This window comes from Periplaneta americana, chromosome 13, assembly GCF_040183065.1.
Source record: "Periplaneta americana isolate PAMFEO1 chromosome 13, P.americana_PAMFEO1_priV1, whole genome shotgun sequence".
In the NCBI taxonomy this organism is placed as follows: Eukaryota; Metazoa; Arthropoda; class Insecta; order Blattodea; family Blattidae; genus Periplaneta; species Periplaneta americana.
In genome coordinates, this window is record NC_091129.1 from 89892060 (window position 1) to 89918323 (window position 26264).

The 26264-nt window shown below is 34.8% G+C and overlaps 1 protein-coding gene across 1 annotated transcript; it reads left to right on the forward strand.

Annotated features, from left to right (window-relative positions):
* Window positions 1-207: 207 nt before the first annotated feature.
* On the forward strand, window positions 208-26264 carry LOC138712105 (interferon-inducible double-stranded RNA-dependent protein kinase activator A homolog). Its single transcript, XM_069843507.1, has 7 exons — window positions 208-333; window positions 430-564; window positions 9954-10122; window positions 15504-15615; window positions 16671-16861; window positions 19045-19151; window positions 25689-26264. Exons 2-7 carry the CDS (start codon window positions 511-513, stop codon window positions 25959-25961), a joined length of 906 nt encoding a protein of 301 aa, XP_069699608.1. The 5' UTR covers window positions 208-333; window positions 430-510; the 3' UTR covers window positions 25962-26264.

Genomic DNA, 26264 nt, shown 5'->3' on the forward strand with positions numbered 1-26264 from the left:
AAAAATCCTGCCATTGAGAAAAAAAGCTCGTAATATCAATAATGGGATGAAAAGCGCACAACATGCATAGAGAGTAGTCTCCATCTTTCTTTCCTCCTACCGTTGCTTCTCAATCATCAATCAATGATTTACGCGGTTGATTTAAATATATGTATGTATTAGGTAGCTTTTTGGTATTTTAAATTAATGTCTTTTGTGGTGGGCAAGTGTTAGCATCAGAGGCTCTGGTTAGCATAGATTCTTCCACTGTAATATCAGTACATTTTATTACATTACTAAAAATGCGAACAAACGCATACTTTTACGTATCACATTACGCAAAAGAAAATTTCGGTAATAATGCGTTTAATCATGAATCTTTTGGTAAATATAACTGAAAAAATAGCTAGAAGTTGGTCATGTTCAGTGACATTCATTTTTTTTCCTTAGCTGACACGTAGGCAACGGCTGACAAAATTCAATTTAGGAAGAAATACTTCAAATTTTGCATGGCGGAAAATTAAAATAACAATGAGTGATTATAATAGTGCTTATTCTCGGGATTTTTCATACCACCAGAAAGGAGTAAGTATGAAGATTATAAATTACGTTATAACAGTGAAATTAGTCATGACTAAATTATTGAAAATAAATTAGGGCTGGCTAATTAAAATCACAGTAAAATACTGGGAATAGGCCTATCTGTACACTGTATGCTGGTACTAGTGAATACATTTTGAATTTAGTAATGTTCCGGAGAATTACCAATAGTATAACGAAGTCCCGAGGTAGGCATCCAGAATAAATAAGAAATGGCTGAAAGTTGTACCAATGGCGTATACTGGTTAAAGGGTTTGGGCTACCACTGACCCTATTATTACACAAAATATATTTTAAAATCGCTATAATAAAATTCCTTACATATTTATGTGAATTCCAGACGTCTTGATTGGGACGAAAATACGTGATGACTTCGTCATTGAAATTACAGTTGGGCCACTTGCAAAGTTTCTGTAGAAATGACTTTTCAATGGATATTAGTGCCAAGCCGGATAAACGTTCTTGTGTATGAGTTGATCTACAGTAGGATTTTATTCTCTTCAACGCAGAAAATGTTCTTTCTACCGATGCTGACGTAGCTGGTATTGTCACAATTAATGTTGCCAATTTAAGGACTTCAGGAATAACTTGGTTCAGCTGGTTTTCATATATGTCAGATAATATTTCATGGATAGGTTTGTTCGAAAAATCAAAGACTTCTGCAGAATATATTACACTTAATTCATTTTTCAAACGTACTTGATCAAAGTGACTGTTATAGGACTGAAATAATTTGTTTAGTGCCTCATTCGGGAAGTTTTCTCTATAAGCAGAACATTTTTGAGAATCTAGAAGATGTGTGAATTGAAGCTTTCCATAATCAGAAAATCTGTCAGTAATTTCCATGTGCATACGATCTAGTATGCTGTAGTACAGCTGCCTGTATTTCAATTCATCATCTCCTTTTCTTCGCTTTAATGGTGGTTCCATTGAATTGGCTGAAGAATTTTCATTTTCCATATTACTCCATATGGACGGAAACCCACTACGTCTGAACTCGGATATAGTATTTTTTTAACTTTGATACCTCTTGCAAGTAGTATGCTATGTCTAGACTTTTTGTCTGAAGAATATTGTAGAGCACATCTGTATGTGCGAACACTGTAGCATAGACTTCAAGAAGAAATATATTCTGAAACTGTGTGAAAAAATTAAAATATCCTTGAGCCTGCACAATTACAGCATCATCCCAGTTTTCTTCAGAGTCATTACAAATGATATTTTTAAAGAAAGCAGTCCGTTTTTCTCTGTCTTCCTTTACTGTATTTACAAGCCGAGATGTAAAATTCAATCTAGTTGGTGCTACTTTTGGGAGTTTCTTGTTCATAAATTCCTTGAGTTTTCTGATCTTTTAGGAGATGATGAGAAAAATGCAGCTAAACCCGACAGCGTTTTGAAAAAAATGCGGCATTCTGGAATGGATGAAGTAGTTTGTTGCAAAACTAAATTGAGAACATGGCTGTAACAATGGACAAATAGTGCTTGAGGATACTTTTCTTGAACTTTTGTTTTTAAGCCATTAATATTTCCCGCCATAACTGAAGCACCATCGTATGTCTGTGCAATTAACTTATTGTCGACATTGTATTCTGCTGTAACACCTTCCACATGCTGAAACAAAGCAGCAGCAGTTTTGTCCAAACTGACATTTGTGAATCCTATAAACCGTTCTTGAACATTGGCAGTATTGTCGACGTATCTTAAAACAGTGGACAATTGACTCTGATCACTTGTCATCAACAACAATGGCCACAAAAGGTGCTTCTTCTATTTCAGATGTTATGTTCTTTATCATAACCCCACTTATAGCAAATATTAAGTCATTCTGAATTGCGGGAGAAGTACCACGAAATACTGTTGAACTCTCAAGATGATTGGCCAGTAAATGGTCAAATTCACTTAAGGAACTTAAATATTCAATATAATTTCCTATATTGTCTGATTCCACACTCTCGTTATGACCCCGAAACGCCAATTCTTGTTTTCCTAGAAAGCATACTGCGTTAATAAGACGCAGTAAAATCTCCCGATTTTTTTTTCACAAGAGCATTGTGTTGGTTGATGTGTAGAGCTTTTTGCTTATCTAGCTGTAAATAAATTCTTGTCTTCCCAAAGTTTGCAAAGTTCATGCTACTACAAATATGAGCTTTTGATTTGTCGTATTCTAGGACTGCTGTTCGAAGGGAGTTCATATTAGAAAACCCCTCTTTTGACCACACATTAGTTTCGCGTCTAAATAACAAACATGGCCAGCAAAATAGTTTAGACAGTTTAGAAGTACCACACAACCAATTCCACTTACCATATGATGTTGAAGTGAAATGGCGTGTGTACTCACGCTGTTTTTCTTTTACGTCCATGGACAAATTTAACTCAGGAGTTGGTCTTTCCTTTTTCAAAATTTCAACTTTCTCGTTGTTATGTACGACGGTTAAAAGGCACTTTTAATAAACCTTCTATTACACAGTCATTTTCAACACAAACCTCTCCAGAAACTTGTTCTGCCATATTTTTCACAATATCACTTAATTGGGAAATTGAAAACTTAATAATTCACAATTAATATAACTCTTAGACACTCGAACAAATCACAGATTTAAAATAATGCACTGCAAGAACACAGTCACATTCATGAGAGAGCGTACTAAGCGTATTGTTGCTTCGCGCCTGCGAAGAAACCGATCACGAGAGCGGCAACTCGGCCCAGCCTACACTGCACAATGGAAACAGAAAGGCGGGGGACAGGCAGTTGTGCGACAGGACAGTGTGCGCGGAACGGTCACAGGCTACCTCACGTAGCAAGCGGTTTCTCCAGCGATGCCGCCTTGACAACTTGTTTCTTTTCGAGAGCAGAGAGCGCATATAAATCTAACAATTACTTTAATTTTAATTACTATGGTAAAACTAATAATACAAAATTATTACATTATGTTATATTATAAACTTTTTCTTTTGTAATTTCCTTGGGCTACCGCCAGTAGCCCCGGTAATCCGCAAAATACGCCCCTGAGTTGTACCAGTACAAATTTGTGTTTAATAAAAGAATCTGTTATGTAGACCTAATTATGACTAGTTATTTCGACGAATGTATGCTTTTAATAATTGTTACAAGACTAAAAATGTAGTAACTCGGAATTTGATATTATTAATTGTACATGATTCCGCCTTGTTTTTTGCAGCCCGGACCATAATGAATTCAAAAGTGAAAGAGGGATAGGCTTTGTTGTACTGTCTTTTTACTTTTCATATGTTGATAGTGTTTTCACGCAGCAGTTGATTTATTTTGTTGTATTCTCTGTTCTTAGAAGTGGTACCACAATACTGAATCGACATGTAAATCTGCATTTCAGTGTGAATAAGAATCTCTTTTGACACCATCACCACCATCACCATCATCATCATGACCATCACCGCTGGGGCCACTGGCGTGGTATGAAGGCAATTAGTGGAACTCATGTCTTTAGGCTGAACTTAGACACGGGTTCGAATCACTTTTGGGATGTTTATCTGGTTGGGTTTCTTTTTCATAAATTTTCGCCAACTGTAAGAGAAACGTCAAGTAATCCGTTGGTGTATGCTGGGACCAAAGATGTTATAAGGTATATGTGGGACTCGTTTCACCATAATATCATTTCACTCTCACTATTTTCTTCAACCTAGCAGTTGTTACAGCGTCGTTATATAATTTATTAAAAAAAAAAGACTGCTGGTGTTGAAACTGCCAGGTACCACCATTACCACCACAAAAATCATCATTATGATCACCACTGTTGGTTTTGAAACCACCATGATCGTGATGATAATGGTGGTGGTCGTGGTGATTATGATGATGATGATGATGACGATGATGATTATGATAATGATAACGACAACACCAATAATCGTAGTCACCACCATCATGCCATAGCTTTCACGGAATTACAGTAGATTACTTGTTGACCAGTTCCAACTGTGCTTTAGAAGTCCAATAGACTTTCCATTTATATTCCTTAATTGATAATTTTGAAATCATTTTGATAGGTACTTAATCTGTTTAATTAATTATTTTCATTACCTTACTGGGATTTATAATTTTCATTATTGATGAATGATTCTTACCCAGTCAGTTTTCATAGTCTTAAATAAGTAATTTTGTTCATGGTTTTCTAGATGTATCTGTCGCACTCTAATATGTGTCATATGGAGCTTTTCTGTTACAAGTACCAATGTATGGCCAGTTCCTAATGAAATGTTCAGGATCACTGACAGCTTTCTTAGTGTTATTCACCTATAATTATTCTAATCACGATTACAGTAGCCGTGTTAATTTTTACGTCCTTTGAAGCTCCAGGACTAGTGTCTCACAGTAGAGCCTATGTGAGGATTGCCTTCCATTTTTGTATATTTTGTACCACTTACAAACAGTATTATAAGGTAGAAAAGATTCCCCACAAGCCTACTGTAACTTTTCTTATGCCTCAGCATATGATTTTTTAAGACAAATGAGGAGCTTAGCATGAAAGTTGGACAACTCCAATTTTGCTTTTTTTACAGGAGAGGCGAAAAACTAGATCCTTGAAAACCAATGTCACCGTTATACGTACATTTTTTTAAAACATTCTCATGGGTCATAGAAATATTTTTTCAGTTTCAAAATGTGATTAAAATTAATATTCAGGTCGAAATTTAGGTTTAAAAAGTGGAGTTGTCCATCTCTGAAACTAAGTCATGGAGTTGTCTGTTTTTGAAACCAAATGAAGTCATATTTAAAGTGGAGTTGTCTATTTTTGAAACCAAACGAAGTCATATTTAAAGTGAAATTGTCTACTTTTGAATCTAAGTCTCTTCTGACTTGGTTACAAAGCAAATTTACGTAAAATAGTACTTATTCATCCACAAACCGATTATATAAATAATCAGCCACGTTGGATTCGCGATGCGTGATGGGAAAATGTGGTACAAATGTGGGCTTCTCATTGGCAACGGTACTGAAGGAATTGTCCTAATTTGAAACCAAGCCACAGTGGAGTTGTCTACATTTTGCTAAAGCGCACAATTAAGTACTATTTTCGCTCTATTCTGTCCGTTTTTGAACTTAAACAGTTCAGAATCGCATTTAGCATACAAAATTATATGAGAAACAATATCTTAAAATCGCAAAAAAATGGAGTCGTCTAACTTTGATACTATGCTCCTCAAATAAAGTTTCAGAGCAGCGTATTTGTTCTTCATGCATTAACTCCATTGTGCCTTAGGTGAAACTAAACATGACTCAGCTTGATTGTCTGTCATCGATTAAAACGGGAAATAAAAACCTTGTTCTCCAAAGGATCAAATTCTGTATACAGATAGCTCAAGACTGATAGAGAATCAGGAGCTGGAATTCATGGGGAAACCCTAAAGTGCAACATTTCTGTCCCTCTGGATGGCAATATCACAGTATTCCAGGCTTGAAATACATGCTATTGAAACCTGCATCCAGGAGAATCTACGTAGGGGTTATTGTGATAACAACATACGGATATTCTCGGACAGTCAGGCTGAAATTCAAGCACTTGTATGTTACTAGATCAATTCTAATCGGTCTGGGATTGCCTACAAAACCTTATAAAATTTGCAAAACACAACAAAGAGCGATACCAATTGGGTGGATGCCAGGGCATAAGGGAGTAATAGACAATGAGAAAGCAAACCTTGCAAGTAAAGGATCTGAGGAAACATTTACTGGATTTGAGCTAGTATTTGGCATTCCTGTCTCACAATTCATTGATGAATGGATTAAAGCACATAACCACCATCAGCATTGAATAGGCTACATGTAGAAAGAAATCGCCAAAGTATTGTATTACCGGTATATTGTGTTTATTTATTCCCTGTACAATCTATTACAGATTATAGGTTCGTCATTAGATACAAACACAAAATACAAACGCAAAAAAGAAAACACACGCACGCACACACTTTCTCTCTCTCACACTCACACTCACTCTCTCTCTCTCTCTCTCTCACACTCACACTCACTCTCTCTCTCTCTCTCACACACACACACACACACTCACTCACACATACACACACAAAATAAGATTTCTAGAATGAATTTAATTTGAACACTCTTGAGTTTTCCAAAAATTGTAAAACTACCAAAATACACAATAAATAACAAGATATGTAATACATTTTCAGTTTACAAGACATTAAATAAATAGATTAACATAGATTAGGTAAAAACAAGATAGGCCTACACAATGAGATTACATTAAACATGTTTATCATCTGAGGTGATTATTTGGAGAGTGATTGAATCTTTAAGAACCAAGAGACTTCATCTTAGTTATTCTGTACATTTATTATTAATATTGATTGGAGAAAAATTATGTGCAACAATAATGAAGGTAGGTATTTTACTTTATATGGTAGCTTTAAATAAGAAATCAGTGATTTTGAACGGCATGGACTGGAGCAAAATAGTTTTTACCCTGGTTTTGAAACCTTCATAATTTAAATGTTTAATATCCTCAGATATCTTGTTATATATAATAAGATACCTCTATGAGAGGTACTGTAAAAGATTAATGAAGAAATCCACTTTATCACTTACTGTGGATCTCATAAGATTAAATAGATTCTAACTGAAGACTGTGGTAGGGTTTCTAATGGGTCATTATTGTCCACATGTCACATATGGTACCGGTACTTGTAGTATGAGGGAACATCTGCACATGATGGAATCCTTAAGGAAAACCCACTCTACAGATTTTGTGGGAAAGAGGATGAAACAGCCTCTCACATATCTCTAAATGTGAAGCATTAGTCAGGAGGAGATACAAGCTCATGGGAATTATTAACACTGAGGAAAATCTTTCTGAAAAGAATCTGGTGAACAGACTCTTAAATCTAATATAAGATAAAATCTGTTGAACTAGAAGCAATGAAGATAAGTAATAATTACACCTCGGATTTTTAGGCCCTTAAAACCGCATTTTGGAACCTAAAATAAGCACTAAAATTATCAAAATATGCACTAAAGATACAGTTTCATTCACCTGAAAATACAATTTCAGACTGCTAAAATATGATTTTATGCACCTAAAATGTGTTTATACCCATTCAAACTACAAGAACTATAAAAATGCAGTTATATGTGTCTAATGCCTACCCATTTCACTTGCGTGATTCGGGTTCCACATATTGCGGATAGATGGCAGGACTATGACCATTTTCAAGTTGCACACCACTTCGGTGGGCCATGTTATGCATGATGTGTATCTGTGAGGAGTTATGTCGTGTACTAGGATGAGTGTATGTGTAAGTATTCGTGTAAGTGTAGGCTAGTGTAGGAAATGAATGAGGATGCAATTAATTAAGTAGTGAGTTTTAAGCATTTCGGTATACAGTCACAAAAACAGTAAAAATAAAAAAAAAAACTTTATTTTTGTCTTAATTTATGAATACCGGTACGTAATTATTAATGAATTTATTGGCCTCATTGTTCTATGTCTGTTGATACATAAATATTAATATTACAATTAAATTAATTGATTTACCAATGAATGTGTAATTAATGCATTATTCATAATAAAATTGGCATTACAATACAGAACAAGTTTTTCTCTAAATTTTCTATACTGAAACTTTGCCTCTTCTTAGACAGAACCATTTTATAAGCGGAAAAACTTATTTCCAATGATAACGAAGTAATGGGTGCATAGCAAAATTTAGCACGCTGATTTCTTTAGAGGGAAGTACATCCTTCCCATTTATCACATCCCTACTGCCTGCTCAAGTGCTCAGCAAAACCAGTCACGTTTCAGGAATTTCTTTATTCCTACAACCAAACTATTACAGAAGCTTTGAACCAAACCCACTGCATGATATTCAAAACTTCTCTTTTATTGCTACTGCACGATAAATTTTAAACACGTACCGGTACCGGTATTTAACAAAATAGAAATAGGAATTTAGGCCTAGGCTCTGAAACCTTAAAATAGTCACAAAGTGCAAAACAGGCAATTTAGGCACCATAAAACCTCTTCCAAACTTCCATATTTTTTATAAAACGTGGAGATACCAGTACTTAACTAGCTTTAGTTTATCTCTATTTAAAAAAAAAAAGCATTTAGCCTAAAATCCGAGGTCTAACTAAAACAACAGACTAAGGTTTAATTGTTACGAAATTATCATCCGATTCTATCTTTAAACCACCACCTGCTTGAATGCATCTGATATCCAATGGCTGCTTATATGCCTGCTCAGAAAACCATTCTAACGATGCTTTCTTTTGCTGTAATGGTAGGTGGCAGCACCAAATAGCTATACTACGTTCATCCGTATGCTTGCTTCAAACTATGAAAAGAAAAACGTTGTTCTATCTATTTTGTACCAGTGTAACATATTGAAGTGTATTAGGAATAATAACCATCAGAAACTTGTGTTAGAAACTCTTGTGCATAAATTCGTGAAACCTCTACTTAGTAATGTAGGGAAGTTCCACACAGAAAAAGTTTTCCAATTTTCTTGTTTTTTAAAGAGCAAAGAATATAATGGATTAACGAAGAGGAAGAAGAAGCTATTAGAGTCGCGAAACAAAGTAATATTTTAAACACATATTGCAAACATAAAGCATAGGACAAGCGATTGACAAATTTTTTTCTATGTAAAGATTAATTTTTGGTCCTACAGACTTATCTGGTATAACAATTTTTTTTTTATTCATGTTACATGTTTGACCATTGAATGTGCAGGCAATATAAGCAACACTCAGATGCATGGATGCGTTCAAGTAGGTGGTACTTTAAACAAATCTAATCTAATCTAAAAACGGAAATAAATTGAAGAATATCATTATTAAGTAATAGATGAAGCGTTATATTGACAATATAATTAACACAAAATTTAAATTCTAAACTGTGCGAATAAAAATATCATGATCACATGATCATTCATTATGAACCAAGGGTTATACAAAGTACAGTACATGGTCAGTGGATGAAAGTCGTAGTGATTATATGACAACAGTAGAAGTTTGAAGTAAGGTCAGTAAGAATTTGATCTCTGGTGGAAGAACTCAGCCTGTATATTTGTATTTCAGTATATATAGAAATTTAATTTTAATTTTACTGTCCATACAAAGCTGTACAAAATTCTAGTCAAACTTTTAAACTGCTATTGAAGAAGACAATTTCATAATATGTCAATGTGGAGATCATCATATACTCTACCTGCTAGATTTGCAACATTGACTTTTCCCATCAGTTATCAATTCAGGCTGGCCTCTCTAGCACCGTGTGAGCGACCTCCTCCTGCACTATGACACGTTCTTTAGCCTCTGTTATGTTACTAATTGCAAGTTGTTGATTTGAAATTATTATTTTACTATGAATTGTACGTCTTTGTAGGAAACGTCATCCTTGCTGATAAATAAAACACCAATATCTCTTCTTCAAGAATGGTTGAACCATCTTGGAATGACACCAAAATATGAGCTACTGACTGCAGGCCTAAGTATTAACCATGGCCACAATTATTATCCTTTCAGCTTCAGAGTCTCAGTTGGAGAAGTAGAAGGTAAATATTCGTTATCTTTCACAGTAGATAGATTGTCGTAGAATGTTTTGGTATCAAACATGTACCTAGCTAATCATCCAAGTATCGAAATTACAGTGTTAAGTAACGAAATAATTATATTCATTCTATAGATACTGTATAGTGATAATACAAAGAGCAGAATTTATTCTTAAAAAAATAATTTATATTATCAGAAACATTTCTTTCTTTCTTTCTTTCTTACTCTGGCTAACCTACTGGTACCACTTTATCCAATTTATGCACCACTGCGGATTTATTTGATCATCTCACAAATGCAGGAGTAACATGCCACATGTCCACCACTGAGACATTACAGGACAATCAAACAAACACAAGCCTGCCTGAAATAGGCTGGAAATCGTGTTCAAAAAACTGACACCACTAATTATTATTTTCATAAAAAATATAAGTAAATTAAATAAATTACCATACATACAATAACAGATTATTCGGCTTTGAAAATGTGAAACACACTTAACATAAACAGCCAGATTGCTGTGAATTACTTTTATTATACTCTTGAGTGCTTCATCTGACTGTATTACTCGTAAAATATTTTTCAGCAAATACTTCTTCATGGCACTTTCCCTTATAGCTTAATTTGCAACGTACAATGAAAGAAAGAGTTATGTCTATCTTCATTTCGTCTGTTTAAACTAAAAACTCTCTTCTGCTGCATTAGTGTGTAGTAATGTCATAACAAATTGTACAACTTTGCGTAACTTGTCATATTTTGAACTGCCAGTACAGTTCATTTCTAGATTGTTCCACACTTTCTCAGAATGGGAACTATGGGAATTATTCGTTATAAAGTAGATCTTTCTGTTTACATTTTATAAAGCATAAACTGATCATACAAACAATTCATATCATAATCTGAGAAGTGAAAACCATCTTTATATTGCAAAAATATTGTACTTGGGCGAAGTTACTTTCTATATTATTTACATTGGCAAATGTGCTATTACAAACATCATCATCATCACTGAAAGGCAAATTCACTTGAAAATGCTTTGATGGAAGTAGAAAAGAAAGCTTTCATCCCCTCAAAAAAGAAAAAAAGTATTGGCCTGACTTTCTCCAATACTTCCATCATTTATTAACTTTCTGAGAACCTGTTTATATGTTAAATCATTAAATAACTTTTAATTTTCTAACTGATTAGCTCTATATATTATATTAAGACTTGTAAGATTAAAACTAGACAGTGTATCAGTTGTTGCAAACCGACAGAGCAATTTATGCAGTAAATCTTTATATATATATATATATATATATATATATATATATATATCTGTGTGTGTGTGTGTGTATCTAATGGTCTGGATTTAACAATGAAGTCATCATATATATATATATATATATATATATATATATATATGCATGATGACCAGGGAAAGGATTTATATGTAAATACATATTTACTTATAAAGCTAATATAATTTATATTTTGCATTATCTTTATGTTTCACAATGTGTAGGGTTGAAAAATCCTACTTTTATTTTCCATATTTTTCCATATTTTAGAGTTTAGTACATATTTTCGTTAATTTCCATATATTTTCCATATTTCATATAAAACAGTCCATATTATATTAGGTTTAACAATAAAACAAAACAAAATTCCATTAACTTTTAAAAATACATTTCAACAATAGAGATTTAAACACATGTTCAGTAATCCCTTTAACATCAGAGTTATTTGAAAATTAGCAGTCCTATCAACAATGGGAAAGTAAGTTACAAAACTGTATTAATTTAATTTAAAATTTTTAACAGACTTCAGTTGTGCAGCTCAACAGTTAAATGCCAGTCAGAGTACACATAGGTTCAGTTTTGTAAATCATACTATAAAGACGGTAAATATGCCAAAAGTACGTCATTCAGTCAATTTAAAATCAAAACTAACAAGTTACATTTCAGAATTTAAAGAAGATGGTTTATCAACTGACAATAAAATATTATTTTGTAATTTGTGTCAGTGTGCAGTATCATCTACACAAAAGTTCCTGGTGCAACAACACATTACAACTAGTAAACATCAGGCCAACAAACAACTAAATTCCAAGCAGAGACAATTGTTTTTAACACAACCAACAACATCGAATGTAAGATCTGAGTTTAACATCGACCTGTGCCGTTCTCTCATCTCTGCTGATATTCCTCTCTACAAACTAAAGAATAAGGTCTTCAGGGAATTCCTTGAAAAATATACTCAACATACAATCCCGGATGAGTCAACACTTAGGAAGACGTATGCTCCATCCATCTACGATGAGACAATACAGAAGATAAGAGATGAAATTAAAGATAGTTCAATTTGGGTTTCCATTGATGAGACTCCCGACAAAGAAGGTAGACTTGTTGGTAATGTAGTTATCGGTTTGTTAAGTGAACAATATTCTGAACGAATTCTTTTACATTGTGATGTTCTAGAAAAGTGCAATAACAAAACTATAGTTAAACTGTTCAACGAAGCTATGGGTATCCTGTGGCCAAAGGGTATTATGTACGATAATGTGTTATTCTTTATTAGCGATGCTGCCCCTTATATGGTCAAAGCTGGACAAGCATTATCTGTTGTATATCCTAAATTGACTCATTTTACTTGTGTGGCGCATGCATTTCATCGTGTGGCAGAAGTGGTCAGAGACAATTTCCCTAAAGTAGATTTGTTGATTTCATCAGTGAAAAAAGTATTTCTCAAAGCTCCCAGTAGAGTTAACGTGTTGAAAGAAATGTACCTTGAAATTCCATTGCCACCAAAGCCAATTTTAACTAGATGGGGTACATGGCTAGAAGCAGTTGAATATTATGCCGAACATATAGACTCTATTAACAATGTTCTCCTTGCATTGGACTCTGAAGATGCAGTCTCAATTGATACTGCGAAAACAGTTACCTGTGACATAAGTGTGAAGAATGACTTAGCTCACATTCAGCATACATTTTCATGCATCATAAAAACGCTCAAAAGTCTCCAAAATAGGCACCTTTCACTATCTGAAAGTTTTGAAATTATAAATAGTACTGTGGAACAACTGAATCGTGGTAGAGGTAAAGTTGCAGATGCAGTAAGAGCTAAGGTGGACACTGTACTTTCAAAAAACCCTGGATATGAAGAACTACAAAAGGTTGTTGCTGTGATGAGTGGTGAATCAACAGTGAAGATTAACTTGGACTTATCCCCAGCAGACATTGTGAAATTGAATTATGTACCAGTTACTTCTTGTGACGTCGAACGCTCTTTTAGTCAGTATAAATCTATCCTCAGAGACAATAGAAGAAGATTCACTTTTCAGCACTTGAAAGAAATGTTTGTAACCTATTGTTATGGTAACAGACAATAAAAATTGTGTTTTGTTGAAACTACATTGGAAGATAAGGTACGTCCATTATATTTTTTGTTTAGTTTGATTAAAATGTACCAATATTTAACGTACATAGTCATTTTTTTATAATTTTAAGTCCATATTTAATTCCATATTTTGGTAAAAATCCATATTTAATTCCATATTTTGGTAAAAATAACTACATATATATTTACATATTTCATATATTTTTAGTCCATATAAATCCGTTCCCTGATGATGACTCTTTCTGCGAAGTCAAATTGAAAGAATAAACACAGGCACTATACCCTGGACTCATCGTGCTAACCACACGATACCTCCATTCTGGTTGGATGATCGTCCACCTCTGCTTCGGCATGTGGGCGTGAGGCCAACAGCCGGCTGGTAGGTCTTGGCCCTTCATGGGCTGTAGCGCCACGGATTATTATTACTATACCCTGGAAGAAGAGTAAATAAACTTTTGTCATGGGATCATTAAATGAGTTTTGAAGTCTCTATAAAAGTTTAATTTGAAAATTGAAAGCTGACACTTCGCAGTCCTGCAAACATCCAGTCACATGGATGGAAGATAAATTTCTTCCATTGCCTATGCCGAAAATCGAACTTCGAACCACTTGGTTGGAAAGTTTATGTGCTATGCACATAGCCACAACGACAGAACATCATAAGTATAATATTGTATGCTTAAGATCATCCTAGTCCTTGTTTGTAGTGGATGTTTTAATGAGAGATGTAAACTATTTCATTCTATTTCGTACGAAAGCAGGATATGATTAGTTGTAAACTTTTGTGAATTATGTTACAATAAAATCCTCTCTAAATAAATACATGTACAACAGAAACGTCTAGTACCGGTAACAGATAAATTACAAATTCTCTGGCCGAAGATATAGAACATGACAGAATAATTCTTTTTCCTAAAGCATATCCTCTCTAAGATTGACACAGACAATACTCTCCACTTACTTGAAATTTACCTAACGATAATGGATACATTAATTTCTTTGAAGAGTCTCCAGTGCCGGATTTAGGTCTAGGCAACATAGGCAGTTGCCTAGGGCGGCAATTTTCAGGGAGGGGGGCGGCATTTTTATCTCTCTCTCTCTCTGTACCTTTTTTATTTCCTTTTTTTCCATTTTTTTTTTTAAACACTTGTTAGTAAATCTTTTCAGAAGTTTGTTCTTCAACACCTTATGTAAGTTGGAAGTTGCATTGTCGCGGTTGCGGTGAAAGTAAAAGGAAAATGTGCAGCTGTATAATTAAATTGTAATACCGGTATCACGTTATTATACTACGAAACTGCTTAAATTTAACTCCTTGTATACAATTTCCACTCTTTCTTGTATCGAGTACGGGTAAGTCATTTTGTAGAATGCGAACATATCTGTTCGCATTCTACAAAATGACTTACCCGTACTCGATACAAGAAAGAGTGGAAATTGTGTAAACATATGTGAAAACAGTTCGATTAAATAAACCCGCGAAATTTTCAGGACAAGTTGCATATACATATTCACTCTCTAAATTTTAATTAAATCTGTGGTACGCTAAGCTTTGAAGAACCTTAACTTTAAGCCGGAAGTGGCATTCTTATTTACAAAATAGTTAATTCAATCATGAAGTTTAAGAAACTCCATCATTTATCCATTCTTTACTACTACACCAGTCTTAACTTCTGCTGCCATTGTCACTGTTACCATAATCTGCTTTCAAAGTCTGCCCCATTTAACCCATTTCATCACTCCTAAAAATAATGAACACATATGAATGGGATATTCACCAATTATGTACCACATTGCGTCAAGTAGTTAGGACTGCCACTAACAACAGACAACATAGCTTAAGGGAAATACTCATATTTCATTCCAAGAAATAATACATTTCTAATTTCCTTTACAGCAAGTTAAAACTGGACTATACATGCACTACTATTGTTTGATAGTAGTGAACCAGGAATAAAATGGATGAGGAGATATTAATGGCCACTTTCTTCTCTCGTTAATTTAGCAATAGGAACTGGCAGGTCCAAAAAGGAAGCTAAGCATGCTGCAGCCAGAGAGCTCCTCAACTTGCTGCTTGATGGGCCGTTTTCAAAGCGGCAAGCAAACTTTACAGACTAGTGAGTATACCTATATTTTTGTAACTACTTTTTTATTAAGAATATTAAATATTTTAGTTACTCACTGTAATATCGAGTAAAAATTATTGATTTGTCTGTCTGTCTTCATCTGCATAACAGATGATGTATTATGATCCATGTTGAATCTTTCGTACACTTCTTTTAACAGTTGAATATAAATAATTGATTAAATGGCGATCTTACTCGTGTTAATTATGTAAGCATGTGTGGCTTACAGCTGTTTCGGTGTTACTTGACGCCATCCTCAGAGTCTACTAGCGCTATCTAGTAGGCTCTGAGGATGGTGTCAAGTAACACCGAAACAGCTGTAAGCCACACATGCTTACATAATTAACACGAGTAAGATCGCCATTTAATCAATTATTTTATGTATTATGAATTCAGGAATTAATCCAGAAGGAAATTTCGTTCTAGAGATCAAATTGATAGCTCTTTAATCGAAATCGGAAACAAAAAATGACAATTCACTCTAAGATGTCTCTAGAAACATAGGCCTACATATATTTTATTTCTTACATACATATGGAATATTTTAAAATGCGAAATAAAATGACGTAAGCAATATGTCGCAATATAAAAAATATAATACATTTAATGTTTTCCCATATTCAGCGTTCCTAGTCTATACTGACATGACCATCACGAAAACGACTAACCCAACGAGAAACTGTACTAAGAATTCATCACAAACTCCACTCAAAGCACTGTGGATTTCTGTGGCGTTTTTTTCCACGTAAAGATTCGATCTTCGATCGTCAATTATCACATGTATAGGCTCCATTTCTAGCTCTCATTACCTAAACACAGAGTATGCTATGAACGAAATGAACACATGTCCTTCTTCATTAAGCCTTCAACTGCAACTAACGTAATTTTCATTGGTGTTCAACACCAATGTGTTCAAGACCAGGTGTTGTGTTATCCACTTCACAGTTCTACCAACCTGTGTATTATTTATGAAATGTTCCTCGTATTTCAGAAAATATAAATGTTAATGTAAGTTAATACATTTTTTAAAATTTTGTTTTCTTCAGCACAAATGAAACTGTAACTGAAACTGCCGGTGTGATGCAAGACAACTTTCACAACCCTGTCGGTATACTGCAAGAAATGTGCACTGCGGAGAACTGGGCCCATCCCAAATATGTGTTGGTGTCCGAGCAAGGCCTTCCCCACAACCGAGTGTTCACCATTTCTGTCGAAGTGCAGGGCATGAGACAAACAGGTAGATTCTTTCATAGATGCAGTTCAGGACCATATTGACACTTAAACCATGGGATGAAATCTAAATTAACATTATCCTATAATCAAATTCAATAAACGAATTTTTTGTATACATTAATTCTTTCTATGAATTACTGTGCCACAATATTGCTGTAACTTAAGTATACGATATTAATCTTGCGTGATTGTAAAATTTGCTTTTTGAACTAGTCTTCAACTGCAATGTATTTACTCACTAGGAATGAATTAAGTATATCTCAAAACTTCAGGATATATTTTAGTTAAAATGGCGCCTGTATGGCATATCAATCATACCGTCAGAAAAAAAAATCAGTATTCGTTTGTATTTTATATCATTTGCGGTACTGCACCACATTCAACATTTTGTACAGTTATATTTATCACTTTGACACCTTCTTCACAAAGTTTATATACACTTAAAAAAACTGCACTTCTATAGGCCTTTTATTCAGTTTCACTTTTGTCACGAAACATGCTCTAAGACTACAAGAAGCTGTAAAAAACAATTTTTTTGATGAAAATTAGGCGAAGTGTACGATATGTTGGTTGGATGGATGTCTTTTGTCAGTATTTTTATCATCCAGAGTATATTCAAAGGTATAGAGAACTTAACATTTTGTCTAGAAGACTTGGAACAGGCATAAGAAGAAATACACTCATCAGAGACCATCAATATCTGTGACAGGATCGCCATGTAACTGCTATAGAAGCACAAAATCATCTTGATAAGGTGATGGACGATCTGTGTCAGTAAGATTCGCAAACTAATCTGGAAATAATATATAAAAATAACGACTTTAATCAGGCATTAAAGGAAATAAAAATAAATACTACGATTTAATCATGATGAACGAAGAGATTTTGCTAGACCAGGGAGGAGATGGGGGTAAAGCTAGCACAGATTTTCGTTGTCATCCACAAACAAAGACGTTACAATGGAAACAACATATTTTCAATTTTTCGTTTGTAGATTTCAGTTACTATGCTTTTATTTTTTCTCGTAATGCATGATTGCACGATTAGGAAGATACAACTTGTCAGTGAGAGAGAGTGAAGACTGGAGGAAAAAGACCTGTAGAAGAAAAGACAAGGATACTTTGTTGTCATACCAACATCTGGAATGCACCTTAGCTTATCAACTTCATGTCTGGCATTGGCAGCCAGCCCTCTTCACTCAAGAGGAATTTCAAGAGATTTCGTCCTGCCATCATATCATATCATGTATAATTCAAGAACAGATGTCTTCTGTTTTTCTTAGTTCTCGTATGAATTAGAATAGTAGCCTGTTCTGTGCTTCATGATTCCATCCATCTCATGAAAGATATATCGAAGTGCTCTGAATGAAAATCCATTTGATGACTTTATAACTTGAAATTTACACGAAAAGAATGTCACGAAGATGACAAGGTGTGGAATTCTGTTACTGTCACATCAGAGTGATATATCTGAATGACTGACGAAGTTTTGTATCCTCAAATTTCGGAGAAACCTGAAACCAATGCAAACACGTGGATTCAACAGTAGTGCAAGCATTAAAGGAAGATGATCATCAGTCAATCATATGACTTTTTGCCGCCAACTCTTGTATCATATAAACTAAATCTGTGCTTCAGTGGCTGACCAGGATAATATCTTTGAAAAATATTGGAGTGCAAGAGGTCAAATGACTTTATTGTCAAACGCCTGGCATTAGAAAACAACAATAACATAAACGTTAAAGAAGATGCTATTTATAATATTATGCTAATGAGTTTTGAAGTACACTTCCATCTATCTGGACATGTTAATAAACAAAACTTTCGGTACTGGGCAACAAACCCTCGTCAAATGCATCAGGAATCATTACGTAGTTTCAAGATCACTGTATGGCGTACAGTAGCGTCCTTTGGAATCATCGATCCTTATTGCTTTCAGGACGTTAATTCTTCGAACTAGCAGAGTCCAGGAAGATAGTCAGCCACATCCGAAGGTGTTAACAATAAACAAACCATGCCATAAAAAACCGTTATAACACAGCCTATATCCTACTCTTATAAACAATATTTTTAGTTTCATATATGGATAAAACAGTCATTAAATGCACTTTATTTGCTTAAAACATGATAGCCTGTACATTCCTTGTTATTAATGAAACTGTAAATTTGTAATTTATCTCACCAACAGGAACTGGACGTTCTAAAAGACTTGCCAAACGAGAAGCAGCTCTTAAAATGTTGTATCGATTGGGACCTCAGTTTGTTGATGCTGATTCGAAATTAAGCTATGACGAGGTATTTTCTTTACTACTTTTAATGTCATCTTTAAGAATTTAATTTTAATAAATTATCTTTGAACATTAGTATTTTCTGAAACATGTGAAAAGAAGCACAGAGGAAAAAAGATTTCACATTAGTTATATTACTAAAAGTGAATGGAAATGGTGTCTCCGATGTCAAGTACGGTGCCTTAACAGGGTATATACAGATTTTGAAAACTTGGAAATGGCATAAAACTTACTTTTTGGCTTGGAATTAAAAAAAAAGCTTGAATTATTTTAAATTCTTCCATGATTTACGAGTAATTTTCCTTTGTAGCAGTAATGAAAAGCTGATCAATTAATACAACTGGTAAACTGTGGGACACTGCTGGAGATAATTATGTATAAAATTAATAGCTTAAGATGGTTTTTGACTGCTTATTTTACATATTTTATTTACTGTGCAGAATGTCTACCAATGTGTGAATAAAAAATTATTATTGCATATTTTTTTTATGCAAAATAGCCTAAAAATGATTATCCAGGAAAACCTGGAAATATGAAATCAAAATCTAGTTGACTCCCTGAGAATGATCATAATTTTCCTTCAAAAACTGAATTTTACAGATACCAGTGGCCACACAGGTGTAGTCTTCAGTGGTTTAGTTGTTATACTCAGTGATAATTTTAGACAATTTTCCCTGGTGGAAGAGGATACATATGAAATAATTTATATTTTATCATATGCATATGCGGGGTAGATCGCTTCATTAATATGTTTTAAGTTACCAAACTTAACGGTACTTCCTTAGGTGCTTACTTAATCCGCTCCTTTGGTACCTTTCAGTGTCAAGGATATGAGAGATCTCCATCTACTTCTACCTGCAGTTAAAAGATGACTGCCTCTCTCATAGATAGTTTCCTCTTCTGTAGTGCTTTTCTAATTTCATCTTCTCAGGTCTTAGTCTTCCTGGAGTCTTCAATTCTTCAACCATAATATCCTTATTAACCTTGATAGTCGATCTGTCTTCATCCATTGTATATGGCCAGCTGTTGTTCTTGGATAATCTCTTCCCAGTGACTTCATCTTTAATGCTGCCCTAATGTGTTCCGGATTCTATCCTTCCTAGTCTTGTTCTCTATTTTTCTAAGATACGGTATCTCTTTTCTACTACCTGAATGCTACTCTTGGTTCTCTCAATCAGTGTCCAGGATTCACACTCATATGTTAATGTCGGGATGTAGATGGTTTTATAAATTGCTATCTTTGTTTTCTTTGATATCTCTTTCTTATTGAGGAATTTCATTCGGATGGCATAATATCAGTGAATAAAAGTAGATACATATAGTCCGACCATCGGATCTGTGCCCCTGTAAGATATGCGAACTGAACCTTAATTCCTTTTCAGCCTCGGCAATTCATTTCTCTCCCTGTATTCCTATTTCTCTCCCCCACTACTCACAATTTTGAGCCTTCTTGCGGGACAGTTTATTTGCACTTGCAGTCCAGTGTTGTCAACTCAACATGAATACTGTAGCATGGAGTGGTGAAAGAAATATTATTAAGCAAGTAATAGCATTTTGCGATGAAGAGAAACAAACAGGTCAATATTTGTTTCCTATAAATCAGGCAACGTAAAGAGCAGCTGCGATCACATGTGAGGCTTATTTTATTTCAATTGATTACGTATTAAAATTACTTACTTAACTAATACTAATATAATACAACTTTTTTATGTAATTTATATAGACAGGTCAGAGCGCCTAATAAAGAAAACCAGGAGAGAGGGAGTCTGTGCAGGAGATGAAAAGCTAGAGTCACCAGGGAAGAACAGACCAAGGGAACCTTTAATTCTTGTAGATGATATGGACAGATGTATTTTAAGAAGAAAGATACAAGAATTTTATACAATGCAGAAAGAAGTCCCGACATTGGAGAAATTATTGAAGATTGCGAGAGAAGCAATACATTTCCAAGGAGGGAGAGAAACGCTACGGAAAGTGATTCGAGACATGGGATTTAGATTTTAAAAATGTAGAAATACAAGATGTATTTTGATTGAAAGAAATGATATTGTAGCATGGAGGGCCAGTTATGTAAGAAAAATTGCGAAATTTCGCAGAGAAGGAAAGTATATTGTGTATTTAGACGAAACACATTATACTGTTAAAAATGCTGGCAAAGCGATGATGTAAAAAGGTAAAGGTATCCCCGTAACATGCCATGAAGGCACTTGGGGGGCATGGAGGTAGAGCCCCATGCTTTCCATGACCTCGGCACTAGAATGAGGTGTTTCTGATGTAATTTCAATTTAACCAATAAATATCCATTGTAATAATATAATTATCTGCAAACAATCGTAAGTCAATCAGCGTCATTAGACCTACTTAAATTAAATTATGAATAAGTAATAATTAACCTTACATTATTATAAGCAATATTCAAGAGACATGACGCTGTTTGACGTAAGTTTGGCAACATCCCTATTCGGCAAGGTTCGTGGCCTGCTGTTTGACGTAGTGGGAGAGAAATGGGTGGACTGGGGTGAGTAGAGGTGTTAACTTTTCCAAGAATGACGACAGCGCTGAAGGGGCACAGATCCGATGGTGCGACAATAAAAGAATTGTTAGAATATATAGGTTATATTCATACACATTTTGAAGTACTGGTACAGTATTCCTTATAATTATATGGAGAGATTCACTGTTGTTTAGGCTGATCGATGTACTACCTAAAGAAAACAAGGGATTCGTTAATATTTAACTGTTCCTTTATTTAGATTTAGAAATACTGGTAGCTTCAAATTTAGGCCTATATATGATATGTTAGATATCCCCCGAATTATTCCATATGCTCACTATTAGACCTCAAGTTCGAAAACTCCCTTGAGGTTATCTCCAACAATGTCCCAATAATGTGAATAAAATTCATGTGGGATACTGTCACCCCCAGGAGTCTTGGAGCATTGTCCCTGCTGTATGGCTTGATAAACTTCTTCTTTCCGAATCTCCTGCTCAAGTTGTAAATTTTTCTGGCTGCATGTTGGACATTAAATTGGGTAATTGTTCGATACACTCTTTTAACACTTAATCACTGAATAACTTTATGATATCTTTACTGTGTTAACTTTTACAATTTACCTTTCTCACTAGTTTCAAAGTGGTATCCTCACTAGGCTTCGGACAATAAGGATACCACTTCGAAACTAGTGAGCCAGGTAAATTTCAAAAGTTAACACAGTAAAGATATCATAAAGTTACTCAGAAATTAGGGAAGATGATATTCCGGTTATTTTGCTCTTGGAACATCTCCGTATTTATAAACACCATAAAAATTCGTAGAATGACCTTCTTTTAAAGGGACGTAAATCCCATGTTGTCCGGAGTACATGAAAGAGTTCTTTTTCTTAATGAGAAGACTTCAAATAAAATTTACCGTTCATTTTTGTTTGCATTAAACTCAAACTCTGTTAGTCATCATCACTAATGATTCAACCATTGATGTGATGAATTCACCTTATAGGTGCACCTATCTCACAAATTGATTTTGACATTGCCAAGTCAGCAAAACTCAGAAAGATCTTATACTTTTTTTTTCTTTTTTTGAAGATGGGACATGACAGGAGCGTTGCCATTGGAAAAACAACTGAATGTCACATAGCGTGGTAGGTCTGTTGCTATGATAACAATGGTTGAGTTGCCAAACTTATCTTTCCCACGTGGCGAGTGCTTAATAGCTCTCTTGGTGACATTTATTGTGCACACAATGTTAGCATTGGTACGTTTCGTTATTGATTCTCTGTCGATTTTTGTATTGTTTTCTTACTTTCGCGTCAATTGTCAATGAATGTTTTAACGTCAGCCATCTTAACGTCAATTGCTAGCTTCCATCAGCTGACAAGAGTGGTAGTCCATATTGGCAACATGGTACTGTAGTTCCAAGCTCGGCCGCTTAACTGTCATGTCCCATCTTTAAAAAAAACAAGTGTAGTGACAGCGTCGTAGTCCATATTGGCAACATAGCACTGTAGTTCCAAGCTTGGCCGCTTAACTGTCATGTCCCATCTTTCAAAAAAAAGTATAGTGACCATATTGAGAGACAGAAATTTGTATACCACAAGACAACCAAAGCAGCTGGATATTATGCAATTCTAGTCCTATGAAAATTAGCATCGTGGTTTAAGACATCATGCTTGCACTCGTGTTACGGAATGAAAGCTGATTCAAGTTCTCATGGAGAAGGAATTTTTAACAGTGTTTGGTACTGGTGTCCATTCAGTATCGTGATGAATTTGGGGAACTATGATAGGTAATGAAATCCGGTTTCGAAAACCATCTATAATAGCTGAGGGAATCATAGTGCTGAGCACAGGATACCTCCGTACTATAGTCCCGATGCTGTTATTTCCGGCGTGACTCCGCCTCTTTGCTTACGTCTTAGAAAGTGAAGGCTCTATAAAGTCTAGGTAGGTAGTATCGTTCGCCATTTTTGGTCTTACGTTGCCAAGCTATCATACGAGGAATCTATTTGCCACACCATTAAACATTATCATGTCGTAGCTCCTATGATAATAAATCAAACGCACTGTAATTCAGCAAATAATTGAGCGGCAAATAACGTCTTCGTGTGCTTTCTGCGAATGCCAACAAAAGAGCTAAAATGGCAGGCGATTATATTAAGTATTTATCGAGCCTTAAGAAATGAATCAACGAATCACAAGACGCACACGTTTAAATGTAGCTGACCTGCGATTGGCTGCCGGAAATTAGAGCGACAGGATTATAGTTTGATGATCGTTCACCTCTGTTGAGGCATGTGGACGCGAGGCCAGCAGTCGACTGGTCAGCCTGTGTCCTTTATAGACTGTCATAATTTTCCCCTATATCTGATTCGTATATTTGTATGCTATAGTACAAAAAAACTGTTGGTTTTGAGAATAGGCCTACTCAAGACAAGAAATTTTATTGTTCAAAATGATAATTTCCTGGAGTACCATCTGCGACTTCTTTGTAATACATCAAATGTAATAAAATAGGCTCATGCTTAACTGCTATAAATTTTCAGCAATTGCAAAAGCTACTGATGCAATCTGAGAATAATTTGTCTAACTGTGATATAAATGCAGGAGAATTGTTTGAGAATCTAAGAATATGTAACTTAAGGTTGTTTATTAGACCTTGAGCAGTGGCACACAGCACATTATAAAGGGAGAGGAAAGAAATCTGTCAGTTGTGTATCTGTAGCAAACTATTTAAGGTAGTATTATATTCGCAGTCTAAAAACGACAGTCAGATATAGTTAATTGATTAAATGGTGATCTTACTCGTGTTAATTATGTAAGCATGTGTGGCTTACAGCTGTTTCGGTGCTACTTGACACCATCCTCAGAGTCTACTAGAGATCTTGGCGCTATCTCAAACTTCGCTGCCTGTTGTGTGGGTGCGTTCGTGTGATGAAGAGTTGTGTTAAATAGTGTGTGTGTTCTGAAATTGATCTGTGTGTTGAGAATTTGATTAGGGTGTGTTTTAGTGTGTCTGTATATTTCATATTGTTCTAGTGTGTTGAGTTTTTGCTTTTTGGGTTGTATGTGTAGGATTTCCATGTCTGTATTTATGTTATTGTATGTGTGGTTAGCATTAGTTATGTGTTCGGCATATGTAGATGGTATTGTGTACAACCCAAAAACCAAAAACTCAACACACTAGAACAACATGAAATATACAGACACACTAAAACACACCCTAATCAAATTCTCAACACACAGATCAATTTCAGAACACACACACTATTTGACACAACTCTTCATCACACGAACGCACCCACACAACAGGCAGCGAAGTTTGAGATAGCGCCGAAATCTAGTAGGCTCTGAGGATGGTGTCAAGTAGCACCGAAACAGCTGTAAGCCACACATGCTTACATAATTAACACGAGTAAGATCGTCATTTAATCAATTATTTATATTCAAGTGTTAAAATTAGTGTACGAAAGATTCAACATGGATCAAATATAGTCATTGTTTCACCTCTTCCACGCAACTCATAGCTTAAGTTTAAGTGAATGTCTGAACGATCTGTACCAAAACTTCCTCCAAATTCAGATGTTGTGAATTGTTACATATGTAATACCGGTAGGTAATAATTTGGTTGAATTGTGTCTTTGTGTGTAAATAGTATCAGGATTACATTAGCAGCTTTTGCAGAGAGATATTTTTCAAAATCGAAATAAATAAAAACTTACCAACAATCCAGGCAAAGGAGGTTATTATCATTGGCAATACTGTCTTTTAAAATTACATGCTATAACAATATAATTTGTCCATCAAATATTATATTACATTGTGTCAATTATTTAATATTATTTATATTAATCTTGTTTTTTCTTTCTTTTGTGGAGGATCTGATATACTTATGACTTTATTGTAAAGAGTGCAAGCTTCGCCTTACTTTGCTGTAGAAACTTCTATTTTATGTCGGAGTAATATAGCAGTTTTGAAGTAATGTACCGTAATTAAATTTACTCATTATTAAGTAATTTTAAGTTAACTGAACGGTTTTATCATTTCCATAGGGTTGCACAAATGGTTTCACTAACAACTATACAAAACTTCTGGAAGAAGTCGCTGCACAACAGAAGATTCTGGTACACTACCAAGACATAGAGGACAAGACACCAGGTGGACTGTTCCAATGCATCGTTCGCATTTCCACATGGCCCATCATTGTCTGCCGCGGCCAAGGTTCAACTCCCAAGTTAGCTATTAACAATGCTGCCATGCATGCCCTCGATTGCTTGAGTTTATTGGTTAAGAAACGCTATTATTGTAGGTTTGTATCTTCTTAATCTTCCTGGCATGTTTTTTTGCATTTGTTGGTTTTGTGATTTGTGCGTTTAAATCCCTTGCTGTTGATAGTACCTGGAATGGAAATATTGTTAAATTATCTACTACACACTGCAGTTCGTAATGCTGTTTTAAACGAGTTCGCATTATTGTTCATGAATACTGTTTGGAAGAGAAATATCGATTACGTAATAATCGTGTTTCTTTCATTTGAGAATGATTGTCAATATTTAATAATATAAGAATGTAAAATAAAGACATCATCTACTTTATGGATTTAGGCCAAATTGGTCTGTTCTCAAGTT